This window comes from Tamandua tetradactyla, chromosome 6 (genome assembly GCF_023851605.1).
Source record: "Tamandua tetradactyla isolate mTamTet1 chromosome 6, mTamTet1.pri, whole genome shotgun sequence".
NCBI classification, from domain to species: Eukaryota; Metazoa; Chordata; class Mammalia; order Pilosa; family Myrmecophagidae; genus Tamandua; species Tamandua tetradactyla.
In genome coordinates, this window is record NC_135332.1 from 71,433,366 (window position 1) to 71,458,106 (window position 24,741).

Sequence of the window (24,741 nt, forward strand, 5' to 3'; positions counted from 1 at the left end):
TTGAACCTCTTCAGCTGGCCTCCCGCTCCTGCTCCCATCCCAGGAACGTGACTCGGAACCAGATGGAGAAGGGGTTTACCTTGGAACGCAGCTGCTCCTTGGCTCTCAGGCCCAAGGACAGGGCCCCGGGTCACTGTCGGGCCAGGGTGACATCTGAAAAAGATTGCCCAAAGCACCGGCTACACTCGCCCACAGCTCCGTCTCTCCTGGGGACCCTGTTAGGCCACCACTCGGGTGGCCTCCTGGGATGGGTCCCGTTCCATTGCTGAGGGTTCACGCTGGCTAGCATCGTGCTAGCCCAGGGAGGGAAGCACTCACGCCAGCCCCTGCCTCGAGTCCAAGGCTCATGACACAAACGCCACCCACTGGGTGGGGAGGTGAAGCTGTAGGAGCCAGGGAGCCTCTACCTACTTGCCTGCCCTGGGATCGGGGATGGGGGTGGGGACCCGGACTGGGAAGTGTGGCCGAGAAGGGTCTTGTTCCAGCTGACATCAGGCCATCCCCTTGAGCAGGCATGCCTATCCTGGTCCCAGCCCCCCAGTCTTGTTCCTTGTGCCCACCCTCTGTGCCCAGGAGTTGCCCAAATCAGGAAGAATTGTCCTGGTTTGAAGAAAGAAATCTTTATTAATAATCTTAGTAATACTGTCACTCTGAGTGGTCACGCCTCGGAAGCATACAGAATGGTAAGAAAAGAAGCCTGGGGCCCGGCCACAGTCCTGCAGGGGGGACGCAGGGCAGGGGGCGAAGCTGCTGCAAGAAAAGGACCCCAAGCAGCAGATGGGCTGAGGGAGCAGCTTTGTACAAGGACGAAGAGCCAGAGGCAGGGGCCGAGGTCTATGTACAACAGGAATAGAAAAGGAGGATTTTGTTTCAATAGCTTCAGTAGCTTATGCTGAATATAAAGTGAGGTGCATTTTTACTTTTTAAGTTTCATGAAATGGTGGAGCCACATTGGGAGGCTACGTTTGTTTTTTTGCTGCTTCTCCCACCCCAGCTATCCTTCCTTGCCAGGGCCTTCTCCCTGCTTCATCCCCTCTGTTCCCACCTCTACTGTGCCTGGTGGGCTTCAGACTTGCTCTTCTGAGTTCCTCAGGCATCTGCCAAGGCAGGGGAGGGGCTGTGGCGACCCCTTCCACGGATAGGGACAGCCTGGGCTCCCTTCCTACCCCGGCCGGCCTCTGCGCTCCCTGGACCCCCACTCTGGCCGCCCAGACCCATAGCCCTGGGACTCCCAACCTCACCCACCCTCGGCTGCCCAGCAGGACTGGGCTTCCCGGTGTGTCCCTGCTCCCCTTGGCTCCCAAGACTGGGAGCACCCCAGGCTGCTCCTGGCACGGGGCAGGGCAGGGCAGGGCTGGGACCCCGCAGGGGCAATGAGTCTGGCCTCCCTCCTGCAGGCCCAGCCCCACCCCTGGTTCCTAAGGCTACCTCCAGAAAATAGGCGGCAGGGGCCAGCAAGTCCTTGGCCCCCAGGCCCCCACCTGTCAAAGACTTAAGGTCCCTGGCGGGCTTCCTTCTGCTCTGCCCCCAGGTACCCTCTCCTGGGGTGGGCCAGGGCATGGGGGGGTACCCAGAGTTCTGGAACTGGTTCAGCCTTTTGCGTAAGGAGGCGGCACCCCAGGCTGCAGGTCGGCAGTTTCCAGACAGCACGCTCCTCGCTGGGTGATTTTGCCCACGCCGGGGTGAGGGCATGGGCATGGATGGCGTGGCAAGAGGGGGACTGGGCCCGGGGTGACGGGGTCCGGGACAAAGCCGGAGTTCCCTGGGAATGAAAAGCTGCCCCCCCACTCCCCGCTGCCCCGGCCCAGCCCCCTCTCCCCTCTTCCCTGTTCAGGCCCGTGGCCCATGGCATCCCAATGTCCTGGGGGTGAGGGCCCACGGGAAGGAAGACTCGATAGAAAACAGGACCCCCCGGCCATGGCAGCGAGACCCTTCCCTTCAAGCTCGCCAGCACTGCCCGGGCCGGAGGGGCAGCCCCCGCCCGGCTGCCAGCCACCCGTGCTCCGCTCTCCTGGGCGCCGCGGGCCCAGCTCCTGCCGCCGGCTCCTCGGTGCGCGCGGGGCCCGCGGGTGGGCTTGCACTTGCTCGGATGCCTCTTGGTTTGGTTGGCTTTTTGTTGCTTGGATTTAACATCTTTTTTTGTTTTGTTTTGTTTTTTGTTTTGTGATTTTTTTTGTTTTTTTTTGTTTGTTTGTTTTTGCCCTTCATGGTCCAAGAAGGAAACGGTGGAAGCTTTCACTACAACAGAAACAAAAAGGCAGAGCTTGCAGGTTCACAGAAGCAACGGCCAAGCCCAGGGCGAGGAACGACGCGACCCAAAGGGCTGACTCTGCACCCACTCCGCAGGGGCTGAAGGGCGAGACGAGGGAGGGGGGGGGATAGGGGCGGGGCCTGAGAGCACGTTTCTGAAGGGGCGGAGCCAGGGGAGGGTGGGGCAGGGGAGAGGGTGGCCAGGCAAGGTGGCCCTGGCTAAAGTCCTGGCCTTCCCAAACCTACACACCCCTCCCACTCTGGGGACCCCACTGTCTTCCACAATAAGTAGAAAGCTGCTGAGGGTGGGAATGACAGGCACATCGGGCCGGGACTGGGAGGCAGGCTGGGGCCTCGGGACTGCTCGGGGCTGACCCTGGCTAGAAGAGCAGCCTGGGGAGATGTCAGGCCCAGATGGGGCAGGGGCCTAGGTTGGACAGACGGCAGGGCGTGGTGGATGGAGGGATGCCACAGATGGTGGCCGATATGGCCAGAGAATGAGATGCTACAGCAGATGATGGCTGAGAAGAGGGAAGTCAGGGAGCAGGGAACCTGTGGGTGGGAAGGGGCCCCAATCCATCCCCTGGCTGCTCTCCACCCTGGAAGCCCAGCTTTGGCACGTTAGGAGACCGGGGCTTTGGGGGTGGTAGGAACCACCTTGTCCAGCGGATAAACGCGTGCACGGACAGCGCCTGAAAAGCAGCCCTGGCCTGCCTTGGCTGACTTCCCCAGTGTGGTCCAGAAGCTTCCTGGGGGTGTCTTGGGATTTGCCTGCTGGGCCGGGCCGGTCCCAGAACCAGAAAGGGTGACCCGTGTGGCACAGCACCACACACACGTGGCCTCTCGAGGTGAAGCCTGCGTGCCAGGATGCCCTTCCCCCTACTTGTCCTTTGAGGGCCCCCCTTCTGAAATGTACCCTGATAAAAAGATGCCAGTGAGCTTAACCACAGTACCCAACCCTTACCAGGGTGGCTGGAGCCCCCTGCAGTTGGGGGTAAGGTGCCACCTGCAGAGTGGGGAGGCTGGGGCCAGGGGGTGAGCCTCCAGGCCGGATGGAGGCCGAGGCTGAGCGAGGGCTCTGGGAAAGGGAAATGCTGCCATCCGGGCAGTTTTCACACTGCGTGCTTGGAACAACTTCAGCGGCAAATGCCGTCAATAAAATGTCATTAAAAAATTTCTGTTTCAACAAAGGAGGCTGAGGACAGCGCGGAGAGGGTTCCTCTGTCTCGGCCCGGGAATCCTAGCCACGCAGGTGCACCAGAGGCCCCCTTGCTCCCTGTTGGGAAGGGTCTGTGCAAGAGCCCCGAACGCTAGGGGAAGGCGCAGAAAAGAAGGTGTCACTGGGCTGGCTGCGCGTGGCTCCCTGGGAGGCCTGGGGCCCCTGTCCCAGCCTTGCCCCGCACCCCCCAGTGTGTGCATGCCATACCTAAGTGGAGGGGGGCACAAAACCAACAGAGACAAACTCAGAAAACTCAGGTTTCAGACATAGAGAAGTAAATACCCAGGGTCAAAGACACATAGGCCATCGTGGGGGGCGGGGGGGGGGGGGAGACCAGCTGGCCGCTGATAAAAGCCTATGGATTTTAGAGGTGCAGAGGGCGAGCCGTGAGCCACTGCCCAGCAGGGGAGGACTGTCTTGCCGGCGGCTGTGCCTGGTGTTTGGGCTGTTGGTTTGGGTGGTGATTGGCAGGCAGGGTGAATGCTGTTAGGGGCTGGGTCTCCTGCTAGTACGGGGTGAAGCGGCTGTACCCTCCTCGGCAGAGGCTAGCCTGCAGCGTCAAAGAAACAGCCAGTCAGTCCCGGCTCTTGGTGGGGGTGGAGGAAGCAAACAAATTTCAAAAGATAAGGGAAACCGAAAAGAGAAATAGCTCAATCCCCTTTTCTCCCCTCCCCATCCCCCCGCCCTCTTAACTTTTCCTTGGGGAGGATGAGCATCGGGTTGTCATGGCAACGGGAGCTCATGGAGGCTTCTGATCTAGTGATAGTCTTGGGACCGAGAGGGAGTTCTGGGGTCACTGCCCAGAAGCTTTGGAGTTGTCACTTGGGGACTGCCCTTGGCTCAGCTGGCCCTTCTCTGTGCCTCTATTTCTCCCTGAGCGGAGGAGGTTTGAGCAGGAGGCCCATCCTTCCAGCGTCAGACTCAGCACTGAAGCCGGTCACACAGCCCGCAGGGACTTTCTCTCTGGGACCCATCGGGGTCACGGGCCTGCCAGCTCCGCCCTGCCCCTCCACCCGGGCCCAGCCTTGGCCAGGACGGGTCTTTGGTGCTTTGGCTCCCCCGGGCCCCCCCCCGACTTGGAGCCCCCCCAGTCACCAGCTTCACCAGAAAAGGGAAGAACATGGCAGGTGTGAGACAAGGAAAGTTTGGGGAAAACAAAAAAACCTTTAAACTGAAAAATGAAAACCCAGGAGGGGTCTCTTCTGGGAGTGAAGGGCAGCTGCAGCCAGGGCTTGGCTGTTGGGGGGGCCAGTGCCTCAGTGGGGAAGGGCCGTGGGGCCCCCAGGGACCTGCTCCCTTGTGGCTGCTGGCTGCTAGGCATGTCAGAGGATTGTGAAAAAATGAAAAAAGACAAAACAAAAATTGGGAGGGGGCCATCAAAACCAGAGGGGATGAGGAAAAGTCCATATTGGCTCTGAACCTCCACCTTCTCTATCCCCCCAAGAGGTGTCTGTATCTTCGATGCTGGATGCCGAGCTGGCTACAAACCGACATTAACAGCCCCCCTGGGGCTGGGGGTATGGTGGGCACAGAGGGTGGGTGTCCACGGGACAGAGATGTTGGGGTGCAGCGCAAGCTGGGTTGCATGTGTTGACAGCTGGCCACACACACACACACACACACACACACACACACACACACACACGGACATACTGGCCCTCACACCTCCATCAGAAGCATCTTTCCCCCGCTACCGGCTCCCCCCACAACCCTCCCCGTGAGGCAGCCACAGAGCAGGCGGCGCTCCACAGGCCCTGCCAGTTTCTCGCTTGCGGGTCCCACTTGATCTCATGTGAGGAAGGTGAGGCATGGAGGGCCGGGGTGGGGGCCTGTGGCCCACAGGGAGGGGAGTGCAGGCGCTGTGCAGGGTGATGGGAAGGCCGCTGCTAACAGGTCTTAGTTACGGGCTCAGAAACACGGGTGGCTCCAGGATGGTTGGCAAACGACCAGAGGGAAGGGGCCCCCACCCAACTCCGATCCAGGCCTTGGCCGCTCCCCTCAGGGCCCTTGCCTGCACCCCACCCCCAGCCCCAGGCCAGTGGCGCTGGGCCTGCCCCTCCTGCCAGGCCCCAGGGACCGTACCATGGTTCCGATGCTGTAGGTGGCCGTGGGGCCGATGGTGTGGTGGTAGGGGTCAGCGGCGGCGTAGACTCTGCCATAACTAGAGAAGATGCAGGTGGGGAGGAGCAGAGGGAGGTGGTGAGGCCTCCTCGCTCCTTGGCATGGCCCTCCCTGCCATCCTACCTGCCTGCGTAGAAGTTTCTGGAATACAATAGCCCACCCTCCCTGGACGCCCGTGACTGTGTTACTGGTCATGGGCAACCAACGTGTTATACCAGGTCTGTTTGGAGGCAAAGTGCCGGTGGGGGCGGGGCCAGTGGGGGGCAGGGCCAGGGACGTCACCCTGAGGTCCCTGCGTTGACCTTCCTCTGGCCCGTTTAGGCTGGGTATTGAAACATCAGCTTCTTAGAGGGCAGGACTGCTCTATGGGGCCGTGAGGAAGGTGTGGCTTGGAGGGTTCCACCCACTGCTGGGAGGGAGGCTGGGTGGCCCCAGGCCAGAGCGGAAGCCACAGACAAGGGACAGTTGTCCCTGATGAGGTGTGTGCCACCCGCCAGGGACGAGGACTCCCACTTTCCCTGTCCAATGGCCCCAACCAGGAACTGTGCAGCCAGCAGGACACAGGGGTTCTCAAGGGGAAGGGGACTGGGAGAGACCCTGCAAACCAAGAGGGCACCCACCGGACATCTGGGCCCTCTCAGTGCTGCGCAGAAGGTCTCCTCTCCCACTCACCCCACCTGACCCTGTCTTATCCCATCCCACGGCCGAGTGGCTGCAGGCTCAGAAGTCCCGATGAGGGGCGGGACCTAACGTGCTTAACTGTCTCCCTCACTTGGGGCCTCGAGGGTAGAGACAGCCACGCAGGAAGCTGTTCTCCTCCACCCCTCTTCTGCACCCACCCCGCGGAGGCTCTCCAGGCCCCGTTTGTCCGGGGCGGCCCTACAAGGCCTCTCTATCCCCATCCCAGCCCAGACCCCCTGCGCCCTCACCTGTCGCTGTAGGCTGCCGCGGCCGCGGGCTGAGCGTACCTGTAGGCCGCATAGCCTCCCTGCGGGGCGAGAAGAGGGGGAGAGGGCAGAGCAGCTTAGTGGGAGTCACCCAGGGAAAGGCTGAGTCTTGGAGAGGGAGAGGTCGGGGCGGAGACCAGGTCTTGGGGGGCTCTGCCTTTGGGGTTGCAGGCATGGCCAGTCTCACAGGCCCAGGACCTTTGCCTTGGCCTGGTGAGGTGAGGCTGGTGCCTGGTCTGGGGGTGCTTAGCGTCTGGTCTAAGGGAGGCCTGTGCACCGCGGACTGCCACCTGGCCTATTCGAGGCGAGCCCTCCATTTCATCCCTCTGTTTGCTCATTCACTCATGCCTCCATTTGGGCATTCAACCCACGCCACGGGTGCCAAAGGCATGTGTGCTCGGCCAGGCCCTGGCACAATGCAGCTGCCCTGAGACCTGCCTTCAGGCCAGTGACCCTCTGATCTTGATGCTGTTGGGCGTGGAGGCCCCAGGGGTAGCTCTGGGTGCTGTCCTGGGCACTAGGAGGCTTCGAGGGCCAAGGGTGCCATATGCGTCGTGGCATGGACGAATGATTGGGTGAGCTGTGGACGCTGGTCCAGCCGCGCAAGGAGGGCTCACGAGTGGGGGGCTCTGTGCCAGAGGAGGGAGTGAGTGCAATCCCATGAAGGGAGAGAGGAGTGGCAGAATTCCACCAGGGGGCTCAGCCCAGGAGCCCAGGGGTGCTGACTGCCCGGAGCCCCTGCCTCCTGGTCTTCCTTGGGGCCCGTGACACCCACTCACTGGCCCAAATGTGACGAGGGATATGGGAGAGTCGCCCACTCCTGCCACCTCACAAGGCCTGGCCAGATGGAGAAGCCACGCCCAACAGCATGGCTGCTGGGAGACCCAATGGTACACCCTTGATGGGTGCAGACAGCTGGGGCTGGCTGTGCCGAGGTCCCAGGATGCGACAAATGGCCTTGTCTCTGCCAGACCCCAGGTACTATACGTGTGGGGGGAGTGGCAAAGGGTGGGGGAGATGCTGACTTTTTACTGAAACAGACTGCCATGATCCTCCCTGCCCCCTCCACCCCCACACCTCCCCACACCCCTGGGGTCCACTTACATAAATCTCAGCACCATAAAATCCATCCTGATACACGACCCTGGAAGCAAACGGACAAGAGAGTGGTGGGAGTGCTGGAGAGGCGGGGTGGGCCGGCTCCGGTGTCTGCTGAGGAGTGAGGGGGCACGGGGCCAGCCCTGCCCATGGGACTGGCATTTTAACAAGCGTTTGCTCCAGCGCCCTGTTTTGGTATAACAATAGAGTAACACCCCTGCTGGTCAGCTCCTTTTCCCCACAAACCGGGGGACCCAGTGGCCCCAGCCTCTCACTCACCCTTGCCCCCACAGACCCCTCCCCAGGCATCTGTAGCTCCCATTCGGTGGTGGGGGACACAGGACCCCAAGCTACCCGACAGCAGGGATTGCTTAGACCCTGGGAACCCCCAGGAGACCAGATGGGCTTAGAGAACCCCATGCTGAGCTGAAGGACTGGACTCGCCCCATTAAAGCATCTGGACAAGGTGCTGGGGGCTGTTAAGTGCTACCCCCCCAACCCCCCACAACGTGCCAGTGGCACCTGGCAGGGACTGGGGTGCCGACAATGGGGGTGGCTGAAGTGCCGAGGTCGGGGGATCTTGGACAGGCTGCCCAACCCGTCTGGCGAGTCCCGGGCCTCCCTCCCGCCACCACGCAGGGGCCTCCCTCCATGCCGCCCTCCCTCGCCCCCGCAGGTACTCACGCTCCATAAGCGGGGATGGGGGGCGGGGGCGGCGCGGCCCGAAACGTGTTGTACACAGCCCGGCCCCGGCCCCGCAGGTGCGCGCCTCGGTAGGCAACCGCTGCGCCCGTGGTGGGGTAGGGGAACCCCGTCACTGCAGGGGTGCGGGAGAGGACAGAGTGAGCCGAGAGGACCCGAGAGGGCGAGGCAAGCCCGAAGGCCGGGGAGTCACCGGCCACGCCCACCCGATCGCCCCGCCCCAGCCACGCCCACCCCAGCCACACCTTCCCCCTACACGCCCACTGCACCTGTCACCACTCAGCCACGCCCCCCACCGCAACTGACCCTGGCGGCGCCTCGCATTTTGTTCCCGAATCCGCCCTGGGCCCCGCCCCGCCCCGCCCCGAGCCTTTACCTGCATAGAATTCAGGTCCGTAGACAGCGCCTACCACGGGATTTAGCTTCCAGCCTAGAACAGAAGGAGAGTCCAGTTACCTGCTTCCCGATCCTTTCCCAACCTCACCCTTAATGCCTGGGAACGCAGGGAACAGGCTGAGCCCCACGGGGGTCACTGAGGGCGTGGCCTCTGCACAGAGCCTTTCTCTGCAGCTGGACAGGGCAGCGGAGGGGACCCGGCTAGGGCCTCTTTCCAGAGGCTGCTCCCGAATAACCCACCCACCCCCACACACCAGACACGGAAGAGACCTGGGAGAGGAAAGGGAACACACACAGTTCATAAATGTCTGTGGCCCCCAGCTGGAGTGACTGATTTTGGCAATGTCTGTGCCTCAGTGCATGCTACAGTCCAAACATCGGGGTTCTCTCTTGTGGGGTTTACGGGGCACCTTGCCATCTTCCAGGTGGTAAGAGGCAGCCCCCAAGGTACCTGGCTTCTGCCTAACTTCCCACCTTCTGCCCCTAAGTCTCGGCCCTGGGACTGTGTTGCCAAGGGCCTCCCTTTCCCCAATGCCAAGTTGCTGTTTTCTCCAGCTTTGGAACGGGGAGCAGCTTTGGCATTTGGAATGAGGGGCTACCAAAAATAAGGGTAGCTCACATTTGCTGAGCACTTTTCCACATGCCACATACACCACTGTAAACTATGCCTGAGCTTGCTGGGTCCTCTGACCTCTCCAACTGGAATAGGTGCCATATAATCCCCGTTTCATGATGAGGAAACGGAAGCTTAGGTGTGGCCACCTTGCAGCCCAGAGCTGGTGAGTGTCAGGGTCATATCCCAACAGCAGAATCTACATCTTGGCCGCTAATGGGGTCCCAGGCCATCTACTGCCCAGCTTCTCTCGCCGTGCAGATGGCTGGCCCAGGGCAAGCTGCTCCTGGCCAATCTTCCTGTCTCACCTGGACTCACATGGGGTGGCATGAGCTTAAGGCCTGTTTCTACCTTGAGGCCCCAGGTGGTAGAAACCAGCTGGCTTTGAGCAAGTTGCAGCCCAGATGTCCAGATGGGGGGTGGGGAATGGAGGATGGCAGAGGGGGGCCTTCTCTACCACGCCCACCCCCCACTCCCTCCTTGAGCTCAGACACTTCTTGTCTTTGCAGGCTGCCCTGCAGGCCCAGCTCCTTGTCTGTCTTCGCTGGGTGTCTAGAGTCAGGGCATGAGCGGCCAGCTCCACGTAAGCCCTGAACCCAGATTCTCGAAGCCGCACCATGGGGTGGGTAGGGAGGTGTCCAGCCCAGGGTCTGGCTCCTTGTTCTTGGCGGGGTCTGACTTTTGGCACCCTTGCCAAGACAGTGAGCCACCTCCAACCTGCAACCAGCACTGACACTTGTATCTGCACATCATTGCCGGGACTCTGGAACCTTCTATAAAGCTTTGGTTAGGAGGCAAGACGCATCATCTTCTGGGAAAACCTCCAGCCCTAAGAACCGACTGTTCTTAGTAAAATGCCCATGAGGAGTGCAGCCCTGGGGTCTCAGCTAAGGCGGCCGGCGGGGCTCCAGGCTCCATCTGGGCTTTCCCGGGTCCATCCTGGACGGTGAGACCCAGAGGCAGAGCCTCTGCTTCAGATGGCCCTGAGTGCCACGCCCTGCCCCTGCTGGCCTCATTGCATCTGGGGTCTGGGACCCCAGATGATGGAGAAGGCCTGCTACCTACTTGGATGACCTGTTTTTTCTACATGCAAACTGTAATGCCTGGTCCAACCTGGCTAGCTTGTTTTCTCTGGGGACAACTTCTGTCCCCCTGATGGATGAATTGTGGCGTGCACTGCAACGTGGAAGGAAGTCACACTCCAGGCTCACGACCATCAGCTCATGTGCTAGAACTCCTGACAACCTCCAGAGGACCTTTTTGACCACAGCCCAGGTCAGCGAAGCTGTTTAAGTGAAACTGTTCATGCCACAAAGGTGAGCAGAAGTTTTTTTTCCCCCTTCCCCAAATTTGCAAACACTCTTTACCCACCAAGTAACAATTCCCCTTGCCCCCATCCCCTGGTAAGTGCCACTCGGTTTTCTGTTTCTATGAATCTGTTTATTCTAAGTATTTCATATAAATGAAATCATATGGTATTTGCCTTTATTTACCTCATTTATTTCACTCAACATGATGTTTCTTAAGGTTTGTCCACGCTGTAACATGCATTGAAACTTCCTTCTTATGGCCAAATAATTTTTTACTGTGTGAATGTGCCACAATTTATCCATTCATCCACTGATGGACACTTTGGTTCCCACCTTTTGCCTCTTTGAATAATGCTGCTGTGAACACTGTACAAGCATCTGCCCAAGTCTCTGCTTTCAATTCTTTTTGGTATATACCTAGAAGTGGGATTTCCGTGTCATGTAGCAATTCTATGTTTAACTTTGAGAAACCGCCAGTTTTCCAGAGCAGCTGCACCGCTTTACATTCCCACCAGCAATACACGAGCATTCCAAATTCTCCACATCTTCCTCAACACTCGTTATTTTGTTTTTTAGAATAACAGCCATCCTTGGGGGTGTGAAGTGGCATCTCATGGTTCTGATTTGCATTTCCCTGATGGCTAATGATGTTGGGCATCTTTTCATGTGCTTACTGGCTATTCGTATAGCTTCTTTGGAGAAATGTCTATTTAATTCCTTTGCACATTTTGCTTGCCTTTTTGTTGTTGAGTTGTAAGAGTTCTTTTTATGTTCTGGATATTAAGCCCTTATCAGACACATGATTTGCAACTATTTTCTCCCATTCTGTACATTGTCTTTTCACTTTCTCAATAATGCCTTTTGATGCACAAAGGTTTTTAATTTTGATCTAGTCTAATTTATTTTTTCTTTTATTGAGCAGAGTATTTTACTTTGCTCCAGTCTCATTCATTCAACCAACAGGGTTTACACTCCTAATATGAGCCAGCATAGAAAATAGCTGTTTAGGGAATTTTTTCTGAATTCCATGCTCACAACCTTCCCACTTCTGCCCAGAAAGCGGGACATGCAGCTCTCATGTGAAGAGGGAGTGCTCGCTCTGGAGGTCACAGTCCCCACTTTCAACGATGACCCCTCCTCTGTAAAATATGTCTAGAATTTTCCCTTCCAGTGCTGGGGGCCAGACTGCATAAGAGTCATTGCAAGCATGTGCTTAGGACACTGGCAAAGCAGAGGCTCCCCGAAATTTTCATAAAGAATCTGATAGTTGATATTGCTCAATAAAGCAGTGGGGGGAGAGGGGGACACATCAAGATTAGGCTGGGCCCAGGCAGAGCTGCAGCCCTGCGTCTGGGATGAACAGGGTGTGGGTATCTGCTGTAGCACACAGGAGATCCTCACAGCTCCAAGCCCATCCCAGGATTTCTGCACTAGGTGAGTAGCTGGTCAGAAGGGGACAGGTGAGGAGAGAAGGCCCAATGTCCTTTGGGCATACCTAAGCTGTCTGTGCTGCTCTCTCCTGTCTTTGCCCACCTGTGTTGTCTACACCCAGCCCTTAGCTGTCCTGATTGCACCTACCTGTCCTGTCTGTACCACCTGTCCTGTGTGTACCCCCTACCTGTCCTGACTGCATCCATCTGTCCTGTCTGCACCCACTCCCTACCTGTCCTGTCTGTGTGCAGCACTGTGGCATCTAGGGAGTCCAATCTGAGAAGCTGCTGTCCGGCAAAGGGAAGGAACTTTCTAGAAAAGGTCCCTGACACCTTGTCAACTCCACTCACGCCAGCACCTCTCGCTTGGTGGCGTTAGGATGGTTAAAAGCACAAGGATTCATTCCCTTACGTCTCCTCTCTGCAGCCTGCCCTTAGCACCTGCAGGTTTGTCTTCAAAGGAGCACGGTTCCCATCCACTTCCCGACACGCACACATGCCAAACCCATCAGTATCTGCCCACCTGGGCCAGCAGGTCCCCACCCACGGCTGCGAAGCCTGAGGGAAGCTGTTCCTTCCATCCTTACCCCCACTCCCTAAATGCTCAGCCCCTCTCGATCCAGGCCCTCATTTTCCCACTCATCCATGGACCCCTAGCGCTTCTCTGCCCCTGCCCAGAGCCTGCATACACGGTGCAGTAGTCTGAGCAGAGTCCTTCAACACGAGCCCGTGGAGGAAAACCCTCGGGTGTTTCCAAAGAGGCCGCTCTTGGCACACTGACCCACAGCCCATAACAAGGTCTCTCTGGGTGCCAGGGGGCCCTGACATGAGACACACCCAGCTCTCCTCCTGCCCCAGCTAACCCACCCTTCAGACCAGGGTGCAGAGCACCCACAGAGTGATGGGACCAGGGGGCAATGGCCATTCAGCATGCAAGAAGGTGGGCCTCCAGCAGTGCTCCTCTAGGGCTCCAGCCAGCAGTAGCGCTTGCAGTGTCCCGGGGTCCTTACCGTTGGTATAGGAGTTCGCAGTCTTCTTGTTGGTCATGACCCGGGCTGTGGCGTTGTTGACCTGCCCAGGAAGAAGAGGTGCATCAGCCTCCTTCTGGGCCTCTGTGGAGTGGGTCTGGGGATCGGGAGGGGCCCTCCCAGGGCACCCGGGCCCAGTCTGGCCTACCCAGCCGGGACTCCTCTCTCTTCCATGCAGCCTCCAGGGAGCCTTGGCTGTCCCCTCTTCCTGGTGCTAGTGGCGAATGTCCAGCTTGGCCCAGGGTCCCTGGGCTTTTGGCCAAGGCTACTGCATCCAGGCCATTGGGCACTAGCTCTTTATAACACTGTTCTCAAGAACAGGGGGACCCCAGCCCTTGTGGAGAGACTGTGCTAGTGGACTCCCCACTAACTGCTCTCAGCCCTGCTCATGGGTTTTCCCCAAGAGCTTCGGGTGCTGCCAAGACCTCCCAGGCCTGGGCACAAAGATGGTCACCCCCCGCCCCGTGGGGCACACACCCCACTCCCCGGGGGCCTGAGTCTTACTGCTTGGCCCCGCAGAGAGAATTCCTGTGTGTGTTTCCAGCTGGGGAGGGGGCGTGGTTTCCTGCTTCCTGCACCCCTGCCCAGAGTGGCTGAGGCCAGGCTGGGGTGAGGAGGGAGGGATGGATTGGGGGCCATGCTGCCTCCCACACATCCAGGCTGATCCCACTGGGTCTCGGGGCCACCCGGTGCTGGCAGCACCCTGACCCAAGTGCCTTCAGCAGGTGTTCTGGAATCTTCAGGTCCTCCCACTGTTTGTCCCATGGGCTCCGTGGTGGCCTCTGTCCCCTATTACTCTCTGGCTACCCCTCACTACCCTCCTCAAAGAGCCACAGTGTCAGGGACAGGATGCCAGTCCCGCAGCATTCGGAGCCTGGGTCTCTGGAGAGAGAGCAGGGAGAGAGGGCCCCGCTGCCTGGGAGGGCCCCGGACTCCCCCGGCTCAGCCCCTTCTATGGTTTGGATCTTTGCAGGGACAGAGGCGACTGCAGGACACCGGGCAGCATGGGGGAGGGAGGCTCAGTGGCTCCTCGGCTGACCCAGCCCCTCAATGTGTGTGTGTGTGTGTGTGTGTGTGGGGGGGGGGTGCTGCCATCCCTGAGGCTGGCAAAATCCCAAGCACAGGGTTTCTGGGGCTCCTCCCGGGGACTGGCTGACCCCACAGTTGAGGTCAGGGTCTCTTCCGGGAAGAAGAAGGAGGAGCTGGGAGGGGAGAGGCCCTGGGCAGGGAGGGCTTGACTCTAGTCCCAACAAGGGGACAATGGTCAAAAGCCAGGGTGTGCCTCAGCCTGACCTGTCCCTGTCCCCTCGCCTCCTCTCCTGCCTCAGGGGAAGCCGGGGGGTGGTGCCGGAGCGGCGGGCAGGCACGTGTGGCCAGTCCCGGGGGCGCCCTGCCGCGGCACACTTATCTGAGCACCTCAATTTTCCGTCCCTCTACGATGGTGCCGTTCAGCTTCTCCCGGGCTCGGTCAGCATCTGAGCTAGTTTCAAAAGTTACAAACCCAAAACCCTGTGAGCAGAGGAGAAGGACAGACATGGAGAGAAAGACACAGGATGAGAAAAGGGAGGAAAGGAAAAGAGGCCGGAAGGGGGGTGGGCAGGGTGACGGGGAGGGGAAGAGAGAAAGAGAGAGAGAGGGCTTGAGTCAGGAGGGTGAAGGAGGGGTTCAGGCAGCCCCGAGGTTGGCCCTGGGGCCCGGGAGGGGGCTGGGGGGGGGCCCCGGGCTGACCGCGGACACCTCACAGGGGACAGAGCAGAGCTAAAAGCAGGTGCTGCTGTGGCCAAGCCGGCCTGTGGTCCTCACCCCTCCTCGGGCGGGCTGAGGCTGGGTCAGGGTCTCCTGGGGGCGGGGCAGCCCCCACTCTACCTTCCCCCCCAGGAGCCCTGGGGTATCCACCCTGCCCAGAGGGGAGGCAGGGGCTGTCCTTGCTGAGCACCCTCCCGGCCTGCCCCACCCTGGGAAGCGAATGCCCTGCAGCTCCTCCCCAAGCCCCCCAGGCGGACCCAGGGGTGGGGACCCAGGCCCAGGGCCCAGGGGCTCCGGGGGTGCAGGCAGAGAGGTCCTGTGCTCAGAGAGAAAGAAATGGCTCTGGGGTATCAACAGCACAGACAGCTGGGGTGGGGGAGGTGGGGGTGGGAGGCGCGGAGAATACAAGCACCCGTGTTGCTCAGGGGTCCTCGGGCTCCGAGCTTTCCAGGAAGGAAACGCACATTTCACACGTTAGCCTGGCGGGACCTACAGCCGGCGCTGTAAAGGTGGGGGCCTCTGGGCGGCACCCACCTTGGAGCCCCGCTCGTTAAAAATGATCTCCACGTCTAAAATTTTTCCGAATTGCTGCAGAAAAGAGAGAGAGGAGGGGTGGGGAGACAGGAGGGGGTGGGTTAAGACTCCCAGGCGGGTCCCCAGCCCTGGTCGGATGCTCGGTCCTTCTCCCTCCCCCGCCAGGCCCAGGAGCCCCTTTCACCTCCTGTCCACTCTGGCGTGGCACGGAGGGGCTGGGGGCAGGGACGTCCCCCCCCACCAGGTGCCGTTCCACCTTCTTGTTGCCATTTCCTTGGGGACATGGGTCTGTCTGTGGGCTGGGGAGTGGGGGCTCCCCCGAGGTCCCCTCACCTCTCCCAGCTGGGACTCTGCTACAGCTGCTGGTGGGCGCCCACCTGAGGTGTTAGGTCTACCCCCCATTCACACTCAAGGTGCACTGTGGGTCCTCCCACCCCACAGGTGGGATGCTGGGGGAGGGCCCCTCCCAAAGGTGTCCTGGAGGGAAAGAAAACTCTGGGGCCGGAAGTGGGGGTTGCGGTCCCTGGAGTGCACAGCCAAAGGATGGAAGGGGTGCCTCTCAGCCCCCTCCGGGAAAAAGGGACGAGGCAAAGGGTGAGGGGAGAAAGGGCGGCAGTGGGGGGCTCTGGGTCTGGGAACAGGCTGTGTGTGTGCTGGGGGGCTGGGGGGCAGTGTGACCCCAGAAGCTCCGGCTGCCCCTTCCCACCTGGTCATTGGCCCAACTCCCCAGGAAGGGGCCCCGACTCTCCCCTTGGCACCCTGTGAGCCTGTGGCCGCGGCCCCCTAACAGTGTGTGTGAGGCCCTGGGGCTGGCTCTGAGCCTCCCTGGGCCCCCCAAACCGACAGGATTTCTTCTCTTTCACCCATGCCCTGGCCCCTCTCCTGCGCCACGCGGCAGGTGTCTCAAAGGGGGCAGGGTGTCAAGAGGGGGGGCATTTCTATTCTGCCTTGGCCTGCCAGAGCCCCTTAAGGCCAGCTGCTTAAAAGGGGCGGGGGGGGGAGCCTGGCCTCAGAGAGGCTCAGCAGCTGCCCAAGCTCCAGAGCGAGGGGACACAGAGCCCGGATGAGTGCTGGTCCTTGGAGATTCTAGGTCTCCCCTGGCCTCCCTGTGGGCCCAAACCCCAAATCTAGTGGCATGGCCCCCATGGGGGTGAGACTCAGGGGGGCAAGTTTTGGGGCTGGGGCTGCTTAGAAGGCACTTCCCATTTGCCTGATGAATAGCAGTGGGGGGCAGGAGGGTAGACTGTGGTTTAGGAGCCGGAGATGAACGATATGTGTGGGCAGAGTGGGGGTGCAGCAGTTGGGGGGGTCAGGGACCCGTCCTCCGGCCACTGCTCGCTCACCCCCTGACCCAGCAGCCCCGTGCACCCGCTGGTAGCACCCTGCCGGCCACTGAACTAAGAACTCTTAGGGCCACCGTGCCCCCCCCGCCCCAGCTGAGATCCTGCAGGGGACACTCTGGGACTGGCCTGGGGACTCTAGGAAGGATGCCTCTCGGAATCTGCTTCCCATCAACCGTGTCACCTGAGTCCAGCCCCGGGGCTGGAGGACACAGACCCAGAGAGATTGACTGTCTGCTTGTGGGGTACACCAGAGGGGCAGGGGCCGGACAGCTGCCCAGAGTGAGACCAGGAGGCCGAGCTGGCCCTCGGGAGAGGATGCAGAGGTCCCCCGCCAAAGGGAACACCCAGGCAACGATAACCAAGCCAACCCTGGCTGCGGGGCCCCACAGCGTGCTGTGGGGCTGGACTTCTGGCCGGGGTGCTGGTGGGTGGCCATGGCAGACCCTTTACCCTGAACTGGAATCCTGCCCCTTCCCGCGGGGCCCAGGAGGGAAAGAAGTGCGGGACCCCGAGACTCCCCTCCCCCCCCCTCGGGGGGTCCGGGATACCCAGGTGGCAAGACGGCAGCCCCAGGGCCTGCACGCTCGGCCGGGGATGGGGGATGGGGGATGGGGACGCACACTCACCCCGAACATTTGCCGCAGGTCGGGGTCCCTGAACCGGAAGGGGATGTTGGAGACGTGTAGCCGCTTGGGCTGCTGCTTCTCTGTGGGGTCGGAGGGGTGGAGCGGCTGTCTGTCTGTCTGTGCCGCCTCGTCTGTCTGCTGCAGGGACAGGACCCAAGGCTGTGAGCGGCCCTCCTGGCTCCCCCGCTCCCCCCCCATGGGGGGGGCACCTGCAGTGTGTCAGGACCAGCCCGTCCCCTCTGGCATGGGTGGGGGGGCTGCAGACCCGACTCCCCCTCCCTCGGCCCAGCATCCACGAGCATCGTGGAGACGGTTTCAGGAGGGCTGGACAGAGCACCTGGAACCTCACAGTTCCTGCCTCGAGCCTCTGCCCAGCCCAACGTCCTACCCCCTCCCTGCCAGGTAGCCACACAGGTCTCTTATATCCATTGACTTCTCTTCTTTTTCTTCGCATGGGCAGGCATCGGGAATTGAACCCGGGACTCCAGAATGGCAGGTGAGACCACCGTGGCCCACCTTATGTCCATTGACTTTTAGCTTCATTGAGACCATGTGGTTTTTTTCTCCCTGACAGATGCTAAGTTCTGGGGACAGGGGGACCATTTTGGGCTTCCAAAGACTCATGATGAAGCGCAGAGAGGTTTCGGCAGTGGCCTCCCGAGCACGTGCACCTGAGACAGGGCTGACCCCTGACCGCAGCCACCCCAGGAGGCTCCTGCCCGCTCGGGCACAGACCTGGCCCAAGCCTGGCCCTTCACAATTGCACCTTGATTTGGTTCTCAGCACTCATCTGCAGACTGGCTCCTAAAGACTCGTGCCCTACAAAGCAAACCTAGCGCCGCAGCAAGGGGGCCGCGTAGAGACCCCCGGGGCCCTGCAGGGTGGTGACCAGGGAGGCTGAGCAGGCAGGAGCACACGGCTCTCTCCATAGGTCTCACCCGAGGGCGGATGAGCCCGAGCCCAGGGGCCTGGAGACGCCCTGGGGGCTGGCCCGCTTCCGTCTTTCTTACTTGGCCCCCGTCTTTCTTGCAACAAACAAGCTGGGGCCACACGTGCAGAGGGGGATCCCATCCGCATCCCTGGATCAAGGCCAAGCAACCCCCACCCGCACCCGCTGCCCCAGCTGACTCTTCCCTTTGCCTGCTGGTTCCTCTCGGCTGGCACAGTGCCTGCCCTCTCATGCCCACCTGCTCCCCGGGCAGGCCACACCCCCAGACCCCTCCCAGGCTTCTGGACACACTCGCCTGAATGAATTGCGCCGGATCTGGGGATCCGGATGGCCTGGAGAGTGGATGCAGTGCAGCCTCTGGCCAGCAGAGGGCAGGGCCGCCCCAGCTCCCTGGCCAGGAGACAGGGGGATTTCTTCCTGGGAGGGGGCTCAGTCCGGCGGAGCCCCGGCACGGGGCAAGGGGCTCGGGCTGGGCTGCCGGCTGGGTGTCTGCAAGGTGCAGAGGCCCCTCCCTTCAGTACCCCACCCCAAAAGGCCCTAAAAGGCAGTGGCAGAGTGCGAGGTGGGAGAAATGGGATAATGGGGGTGAGGGGAACAGGCAAGGTCTGGGGTGTGAGGCACCCACGTCAGCACAGATCCCTCTTCAGTCCCTTCCCCCCATCCTCCGCCCCTTCCCGGGCAGCAGAGCTCGGCCGTGGACAGGGGCAGATACACGGGTTCACGGCTGAACATTATAAGACAGGTGGAGGCACCGAGAGCGTCCCCAGCATGCTGGCTGCCTGGGGGGAGGCCAAGCGCTCTCCTGTCATTTATCACAGCCCCAGGCGGCTTTGCAGGGGGGCTGGCTTTGCTTTCCTGCGGTTTTTTTTCTCAAAGCAATCTTTGCTGCCAATTCTCAAGCACTGGGAGAAACGCCCACGACGGTGGCAGCCCCTTGCCTCCCCTGGCTGGCCTGCCTCCTCTGCCCGCTCAGGGCCTGGGACACCCAGGGCGTCTTCTCACCGCCCTGGACAGGAGCCACGAGGTTTGCTCCGGGCAGGGGCTTCTGGCCGGCTGCTGAGATGGAGCCGAGCCTTGCCGACGCGGCCCAAGGTGAGCGGGAAATCGCCCATCTGCAGCCGCCCGCTTCCAGCCTGTCCCTCTGGGTCCCTTCTGGGTGCTCAGGCCGTGGGCTGTCTTCAGCAACGTGTGTCCAGTGCGGCCCATCCACGGGTGCAGGGAGTTGGTCTGGGTGCAGGGGCCTGGGGCCTTGAGTCACATCTTCCTCGGAACCTAGGGCGCTGGGCGGGGGTCTCCTCTTCCAGGCAGGGTCGTATTGATGGCCGAGGGAAGGACTGGTCTCTGTCCACCCCTCTGCCAGGACCGGGACACGTGGCTGAGATCCACTGTGCATCTGGGTGAGGAGCTTCGGGGGCAGACATGGCGCCTCATTAGCCTTTCTCCCACCCGCCTCCAGCCACTGCCCTCTCCTTCACCCAAAGGTGGCCCCTGGCGGTGTTTCTACTGCAGCAGTGATTGTCTGGGTGGGGGAGGGCGGTGGTCACAGAGGTCCACGGCGTAAAGTGAGACAGAGGACCTGGGGGGCGGTGTCTCTGAGCTCAGGCCACTCTGTTGTCCCACAATGGGGGGGGGCTAAGGGTTAATGCAGATGCCCCCGGCCTAGACGCCAAGAGGTGGCCCCCAGGAGCAGGTTGCTGAGACTCAGAGCCTGCAAAGAAGGTAGAGAGGCAGACCCCAGGCTCCCAGCCCCTCGGTGGGGTCAGACCCCTGTGTGGACACCGGCGCTGCCGGCCGGGACCACGTGGAGTGGAGCCGTTCGCTGGTTTCCCGCACCTGGCAGAGCCGCCAGAGCAGCCGCGGGGGCCCGAACAGCACGTCTTATCCAGTCCCCAGCCAGGGCTGGGGGTGGGCCCCCGGCGCCGGCCCCACCTGGGCTTGAATGACTGAATCCATGAATGTTCCTGGGCGGTGTCCCCAGCCTGCAACCTAGACCCTCGGGTGGGCGCTGCAGAGCTCCGAGATGGGGTCCCCCCATCCACCCGCCCCCACAACACTGCACCCAAATCACACTCCACAGCCTGTGTGGCCTTTTGCCAAATGACTGCAGATGATGATAAAAGGTGAGATGATGCGAATCCCTGCAGATGTGCCCCCAGGCACCTCATGGCTTCGTTCTTCATCAAGAGACAGGAGGCTGGAGGCCTCTGGGGTGGGGCGGGGAGGGCACGCTGGGTTCCCCAGAGTGGAAAGGGAAAGAGCCCATCTGGGGAATGGACTCAGGGGAAGGGCGGGAACCACTCCAAATCAGCCCAGTCGACCTTTCCGGGAATCTGATCTTCTCGCCCCCTTTCCACGAGGTCTGGAGGGTTGACTTTTACCTCTGCTACTTGGGGTGAGAGTGTGGGGGGGACTCTGAGAATCTTGCCCGACTGATGGAGGTTTTGAGAAAGGGTCCCTGAACGGATTCCTGGCCAGGAGGGTCTCGAGGGAGGTGGAGAAGGAAGGGGGCCTGGAGGCTCTAGAAATTCCACCTGGACGCTTCTCAAGAGGGGGCCCCGGAGTGTTTGTTTGGGGGTGTCTCACCCCAGGGGAAGGTGTGCAGACCAGCTGCTGGGGCCCTGTTCCTGTCCCATCCACATCACTGGCCCAGGTATCGGGCTGGGCCAGGGCAGGTGAGGGGGGAGGCTGGGGCAGCCGGCCCCAGCGCAGCTTCTCTTGGGGCGGCCTTCACCCACCGCAGGAAGAAGGCAATCCCTTTGGGGAAGAGGCTGGAAGCCCTGTGGCACTCGGGGTGGGGTGGGGGCACCTTGGCAGACCCCCTGGAAGGGCTTCCTGGGGAGGAAGGGCTCCCCGCCAACCAGGGTTCGTGTGGCCAAGCGCTTTTCCTGGAGGTCCCCCGGGGTGGTGGCCTCTTGGTTGGATGTTCTACCCCTTGGATGCGCGATGAGCCTTTCTAGCAGCTGCTGCTCGTTCCTGGATCCCCTCCAAGCCAGCTTGCCTCTTTGGACATGTATGTCCTTGATTCGTGTGAACTGAAGCCCCCCCGGAGAGTAGGGCTGGTTATTTCTTCTTTGTGCCCCCAGTGCCAGTTCCGTGCCTGGCACACACTGGGTGTCCAGAGGCCTCCAGGCTCAGTCATTAGCTGTCCATCCCCACCTCGGGTCATCTGCAAGCCAGAGCACCCTGCCTGCCACTCTTTCCTCCAGGACGAGTCCCTGGGCTCACACGAGAGCCCCCTGTGTGCTCCAGCGGAGGCTGAGATGTGACCAGATGCACAGTGTGTCTTCAGCGGCTCCACTGGAAAGAAAGACCAGCCTGTCCGCACGGTTTGTGTACGGTGAACCCACGCTGGCGCCTGGGTTTGCTGCTTTCTCTGCTAAGCTCCCAGGGTCAGAGGCCTGAGCAGCCAGAACCAGAGGCCGCCGGCAGCCTGGCCCAACTCCCACTGCTAGGACTCCACGCGCCTGGCCTTCCCCACCCGTGGCTCGGCTAAGGGAACCGGGCTCCAGGAGGACTGCGGAAGGTGGGGGAAGGTCTGACAGCTTCGGGACTGAGCCCAGCTGGGCAGCACCGAGAGCAGGGAGGGAGAGTAGGGCCCGCCCAGCCCAGGGGGTAGTAGGGTGGGCGCTCTCCTCAGAGCGCTTGGGGGATGCTGGACAGGGGCCTCTGCCCACACGGGGGAGGAGGGAAAGTGCTCTCTGGATCCTTGTTGCATCTCGGGAGCTGGGATGGATTCGGGGAGTGATGAGAGAGCACAGTGGGAGGTGGGGTGCACCCCTCAGGGAGGGGCAGCGTGTGCTGGCTTCCTGGCCAGCCCCCCCCCCCCCCCCCCCCGTCAGCCAGCAGCAGGGATGGGTGGATGAAGGCAAAGCTCCAGAGCAAGTGGGGGTGGGATGGGCAGATGGAGGGCGCGGGAGATGAAGGAAGATGATGGAGCAGCCCAGGCAGTCAGGGGTCGCAGTCGGGCAGAGGCAGGCCCTGTGCAGGCAGCCTCGTTTCTGGGAGGAAGCGATCTTGATGGGGTGCCCACCCCACGTCCGCCTGGGGTGCCGGCCACACCCCACTGTTCCCTCTGCTGTCAGGGGATGTCTGAGAAGCGCGAGGCTCAGCATTTTCCCCCGGAGCTGCATTACAACCACATAATCGCGACTATCTGATTGGAGGGCAGCCAAGCAGGTAGATTACAAGTGATTAGAAAAAGGCCACCCGAGATGCCCACTGGCTGCCCGCTCCAGGGACGGAGGCCGGCTGCAGCGTTCCCTCCAGCCAGCCCGCCCGGCTTGCGCCCCCTGACCTCGGGTGAGCCCAGGGCGCTGACCTTGGCCAGTCCCTTCACTTTCCATTAACAGGTCCCTGCAGCCAAAGCCACGCTGCCTGCCTCCCAGGCGAGGTGGTGCATTTGCCTGATGCCGGAGCTGGGGGTGCCGGGACCCTCGTCCTGCCTGTGGGGAGCTGGATGGTCGGGCTGGAGAGGCCCCAGCTGGGGGTGGGGGGCCTGGCTCCCATACCATGGAGTCCAGGGGGTGCCCCACGACCCCTCCCAGCCCTGCGCCCACCGCCCTGCTGAGCTCCCACGCCACGGTTCAAGGGCAGCCTTACCGGCACAGCCTGCGTCCCGGTGATGGCCTGGGTGCCGGCGTCGGGGCCGGGCTGCTCGGGGAGGGTCTGTGCTGCCGGGCACAGGACCAGGCCGTGCTCGGGGGGCACCGGGGTCTGGCCCGAGTAGCCCTGGGTGGGGTGCGGAGGCGGCGGGGCGAACTCGGCAGCGAGGCGGTTCTGGGGCGGAGGCGGGTACTGGGCCGGGGGGTAGGGCTGGGCCATGGCTTCAGGCGGAGCCGCAACGTCCTGATTGCCCTGCAGAGGTGGGGAGAGAGAGAGAGAGACCTGGTCACACCCTGGAGCTTCCCGGACCCTGTTTCCCCTGCTCCCCCCGGAGCCCCCATGGGTGGATGCATGACTTCAGTGGGGTTTGCTGCCCGCCCCCCCGGGTGCGCCCCCCAGCATAGGGACCCCCTCAGAGCTGGAGGGGCCCCAGCACAGTGCAGGGTCTGAAGTGAGACCCTCGGGGTCTCAGCCCTGGCCCCGGCCCTTGCAGACCCTGAGCCAGGGCTTGCTCTTTGAACCCACTTAAACTTCCTTTTACCTAAGTGTTTTATTTTGAGATAACTGTAAATTCCCGTGCAGTCGGCGGCAGCCACACAGAGAGGGTCTGTGTGCCCTACAGTCAGGAAAGGGACCATTCCATGGATGGAGGGCCATACCTCCCGCCCGCCTTCCTGGAGGTTTTGAGGCTCAGGTTTCTCATGGCCAGGCAAGGGGAAGCAAAGGTCCCTCCTGGGCCTGCAGGGAGGACCGAGAGAGGGTCCTGCAGAGCTGAAAGCAGCCCACGTGCCCCACCCCGGCCTTTAGGGGTAGGGGTCTCTCTCACAAGAACCCCCAAGAAGAGTTCCCTAAGCCATCTGCTGCCATCCAGGAGGGGAAGGCGCTTGCTGGAGGCTGACCTTGGCCACCCCCAGGGGCTTCTAGAAACCCGGACCCCGGGTGGGCCTCCAGCAAAGCTCTAGGGCCGCAGGCCTCACCCCGGAACTTGTTGGACGCGCCAGGTCTCCCCCTACCCCAGACCTGGAATCAGAGATGCTTGGGGTGGGTGGAGACTTCACAAGGCTTCCGGGTGATTCTGGGCGCCCCCGATCTGGGGCTGGTGGAAGTCCTTCTCCCCAGAGGAGGGGAACTGGGATGTTACAGGGTCAGAGGCAGAGTGCAGGTGGGGCAGGGACCCCTAGGTGACAGAGGAGCCCCCTCTGCCTGGACAGATGCTTCTCTCACTGCTAATCCCCCTCCACTTATGGACAGATCTGAGCCGTGAAGCCCCCCAGGCAGGAATCTGCTTCCTTGTCAACAAAGTGGGGTTTGCTGAAGGATGCAGAGCTGGGAAGCAGCTGCTTTCCTCCCAGGCTTCTCTCACCTGGGCCTCCCCATGCACAGACCCTGCTGCAGCCACGGACCACAGGGCAGGTTTCTGCCAAGCACCTGTTAGGTGCAGGCTGGGGGCTGCTGTCTGTCCAAGAACTCCACCCCACTCCTGCTTCCCTGGGGGTGTCCGCATACACACACCTCTGTTTGCTCATTCCTCCTGTCTGCTCAGCCTGGCTGCACCCTGTTCCTCTCTCCCCCCAGCTCCTTGGACCACAGCATGTTTTAACGTCTTGCCCACGTGTCCGTCTCCCTCCTGAGACACTGCTCTCCGCCACCCCTTCTCTAGGCCACTTCTTCCTCCAACCACTGTTTATTGGGTGTCAAAGCTGTGCCAGGGGCTGGGGTTACAGCCACGAACAAGACAGAAAACCCTGCCTTCCTGAGGCCGGCAGCCTAGCAGGAAAGGTAAGTTTCAGATGGCACTCGCCCGATGCTTAATGAATTACAGTGGTT

At 61.4% G+C, this 24,741-nt stretch overlaps 1 protein-coding gene across 4 annotated transcripts; it reads right to left on the reverse strand.

Moving 5' to 3' along the window:
• Positions 1 to 3,834: 3,834 nt before the first annotated feature.
• Positions 3,835 to 23,133, reverse strand: RBFOX3 (RNA binding fox-1 homolog 3). 4 transcript variants are annotated; one of them, XM_077163136.1, is made up of 11 exons: positions 22,912 to 23,133; positions 17,364 to 17,498; positions 15,395 to 15,448; positions 14,531 to 14,623; positions 13,097 to 13,157; positions 8,714 to 8,767; positions 8,320 to 8,452; positions 7,642 to 7,681; positions 6,520 to 6,578; positions 5,552 to 5,630; positions 3,835 to 4,019 (listed from the first exon to the last, which is right to left on the reverse strand). In XM_077163136.1, the coding sequence occupies exons 1-11, from the start codon at positions 23,131 to 23,133 to the stop codon at positions 3,975 to 3,977; spliced, it is 975 nt and encodes a 324-aa protein (XP_077019251.1). In that variant the 3' UTR covers positions 3,835 to 3,974. The 4 variants fall into 4 exon arrangements, with proteins under 4 accessions (XP_077019251.1, XP_077019249.1, XP_077019250.1 ...); XM_077163134.1 differs by having other exon boundaries at positions 7,642 to 7,822; XM_077163135.1 differs by having other exon boundaries at positions 17,364 to 17,501.
• Between the last annotated feature and the right edge of the window lie 1,608 nt (positions 23,134 to 24,741).

What these genes read in the sequence shown, in the direction of transcription:
- RBFOX3 (XM_077163133.1), bottom strand. Translation starts at nt 23,133, where the DNA reads ATGGCCCAGCCCTACCCCCCGGCCCAGTACCCGCCTCCGCCCCAGAAC. An exon ending in TTAACGAGCGGGGCTCCAAG is followed by an intron (nt 14,624 to 15,394) that starts GTGGGTGCCGCC and finishes CTCTGCTCACAG; the next exon opens with GGTTTTGGGTTTGTAACTTT. An exon ending in TAGAGGGACGGAAAATTGAG is followed by an intron (nt 13,158 to 14,530) that starts GTGCTCAGATAA and finishes CTTCCTGGGCAG; the next exon opens with GTCAACAACGCCACAGCCCG.